Here is a 2,186-nt window from a genome sequence, read left to right on the forward strand (position 1 = left end):
GTGGGAAAAGGCTTGGGACCCCCAGCAACCAGCTCACGGGTACAAGGAGCCTCAGCTCCCAGGGTGAGAAATCTCTTTTATGGGGTGGAGGTTATGGAAGGGGGAAATCATGAGTCTTATAATACAAAAGGAAAGTCCCAGAAACAATGGTAGAAAGTTCTGGATCCCAACCGTGCGGTCTGTGCCCCACGTGTGCCGGACTCCCAGCCCCAGGGTCTCCCTGGAGAGCAGCAGCTCAGAGGGCAGTCTGCAGTGGGTCCGGGGCGGGCAGAGTCAGGATGAATGGACAAAGCACCCCCTTACTCCCCAGAGGAAAGGGCTGCAGCTCTCTGGCCTGGAACTGGGCAGTCCCCTCGGAGACCGTAAGGGTGGCCGTGACCTGGTGGTTGAGGCAGTAAATGGTGTTGCCCAGCGTGGTGCAGTGGAGTGGGGCAGGGTCGGGCAGCGGCAAGGAGGCCGCCCGGCTCCAGGAGCCCGTCACCGTGTTGTAGCGCATCACGGCAGCGCCCACGCCACGCAGCAGGTCGAAGCGGTAGAGGAAGCCTCCCAGCGCCACCATGTCGCTGGAGCGCCGGTGGCTGGCACTGTAGGGGCACTCATCCCACGCGTCCCTCCCAGGGCTGTACCTCAGCAAGCGGTAGAAGAGGTGGCCCCCGGTGACGTAGATGTCCCCACGACAGGCCACAGCCTCATGGGCCACAGGGAAGGTTCCTGCGGGCAGGGGCGCCCGCAGGGTCCAGGTGTCCGTGCGCGGGTCATAGCGCTCCATGCTGTACAAGCACTCGCCACCGATGGCGTAAAGCAGCCCGTCCAGGGCCACCAGCTTGAGCTGGGCGCGGGCCTGCTGCATGGGCCGCACCTGGCTCCAGATGTTGGTCAGGGGGTTGTAGCAGAAGACCTCGTTGGAGCAGACGGCCTTGGCACCGGAGCCTCGAATGCCGCCCGCCAGGAACAGGTAGTTGTGCATGGTGCAGAGACCGCAGCCCCGAAGCGGGGCCTCCTCCGGCACCTGAGTCAGGGGCCGCCAGGTGTTTTCTCGAGGGTTGAACACATGCAGGTGCGGGCGGGGAGGCGGGGCCGCGGACTCCGCAGCAGGAGCCTCCTCCCCGCAAGGGCCGCTGGCGAGCCCCGAGCGGCTCACCTGGTATAGGCTGGGCAGCACAAGGACCCCCAGCAGCGCCTGGCCCCGGCCCGTCCGAAGGCTCAGGATGCGCTCGCGGTCCGCCCCGCTCAGCTGCCGGTAGAGGCTCGGGTCCCCCAGCACGTGCAGCAGGTTGTCGCTCATCAGGGCATAGGTCTCCCGCACCAGGCCGGGCTCCCCGTGCTGCTGGGCGAAGGCCAGGACGTCCAGGCAGTTGCCCAGGTCCAGCCGCGGTGGCAGAGCGGCCGCCCAAGCCGGCTCCCGGGCCAGGCCCCGGCCCCCCGGCCTCTGCAGAAGCCCCGTGAGCTTTCCGGCTTCTTCCCGCTCCTCCGGGAACGGCCCCCCGCTGCCCGCCGCGCCGGGCTGCTCCCCGCGAGCCTCTCCGGGGCGTCTCCGCTGCGCAGCCTGGCCGACCCCGCGCTCGGAGCTCTCGGCTCTTCCGCACGCGCTGCGTCTCCGCGGTTGCGGGACCGGCTGCGAGGCGCCCCTCCCAGGGGCGGAGGGCTCGGGGCCAGGCTGCTTCCGCTCGGGGGGCTGGCCCGGGGCCCGGGGCCTGGCAGCACCGGGCGGCACAGGGTCTTCTCGCTTCTCCTCGACGGCATCCCCTCTCCGACCTGAGGGAGGGTCTGGAGCGGGAGCCTCCTTGGTCTCCACGCGGCTCGGCGGCTGCTCACGTCCCGCCTCAGCCAGGCCCCCCGCGTCTGCCCCTGTGACCGGTCCGTCTGAGGAGCTCTCCCTGAGCTCCAGGCTGGGGGCGGCCCCTTCAGGCGGAGAACCAGACTCTCTGTTCTCAGAGGGGACACCAGTGCTGGGATCTCTAGGGCTCTCGGGAGCTGCCTTTGGGGCTCTCCCTTGGGGTCTGTCTTGCCTGGGGAAAGAGTGACTCCTAAGAACCATGGAAATAAGGTTTTCCCAGCTGGTTGGGATTTGTCCCTCCTGTTTGTCCTTGAGGGCCATGCTGTGCTCCTGTGTCATAAGCCTTGACCCACTACTGGGGGCAGGGGCTGGGGCTGGGGCTGGAACTGGGGCTGGGACTGGGGCTGGG

At 68.1% G+C, this 2,186-nt stretch overlaps 1 protein-coding gene across 1 annotated transcript in view; it reads right to left on the minus strand.

Moving 5' to 3' along the window:
• Window positions 1-235: 235 nt before the first annotated feature.
• The window catches only part of KLHDC7B (kelch domain containing 7B), a 3,661-nt gene continuing 1,710 nt past the window's right edge, over window positions 236-2,186 (minus strand). The window contains exon 2 of the mRNA XM_032882983.1: window positions 236-2,181. Within this exon, the coding sequence (XP_032738874.1) occupies window positions 236-2,181 (1,946 nt within the window). The remainder of the gene's footprint in view (window positions 2,182-2,186) is intronic.

The sequence above is a fragment of the Lontra canadensis genome, unplaced genomic scaffold (assembly GCF_010015895.1).
Source record: "Lontra canadensis isolate GAN:19392208 unplaced genomic scaffold, GSC_riverotter_1.0 scaffold84, whole genome shotgun sequence".
In the NCBI taxonomy this organism is placed as follows: domain Eukaryota; kingdom Metazoa; phylum Chordata; class Mammalia; order Carnivora; family Mustelidae; genus Lontra; species Lontra canadensis.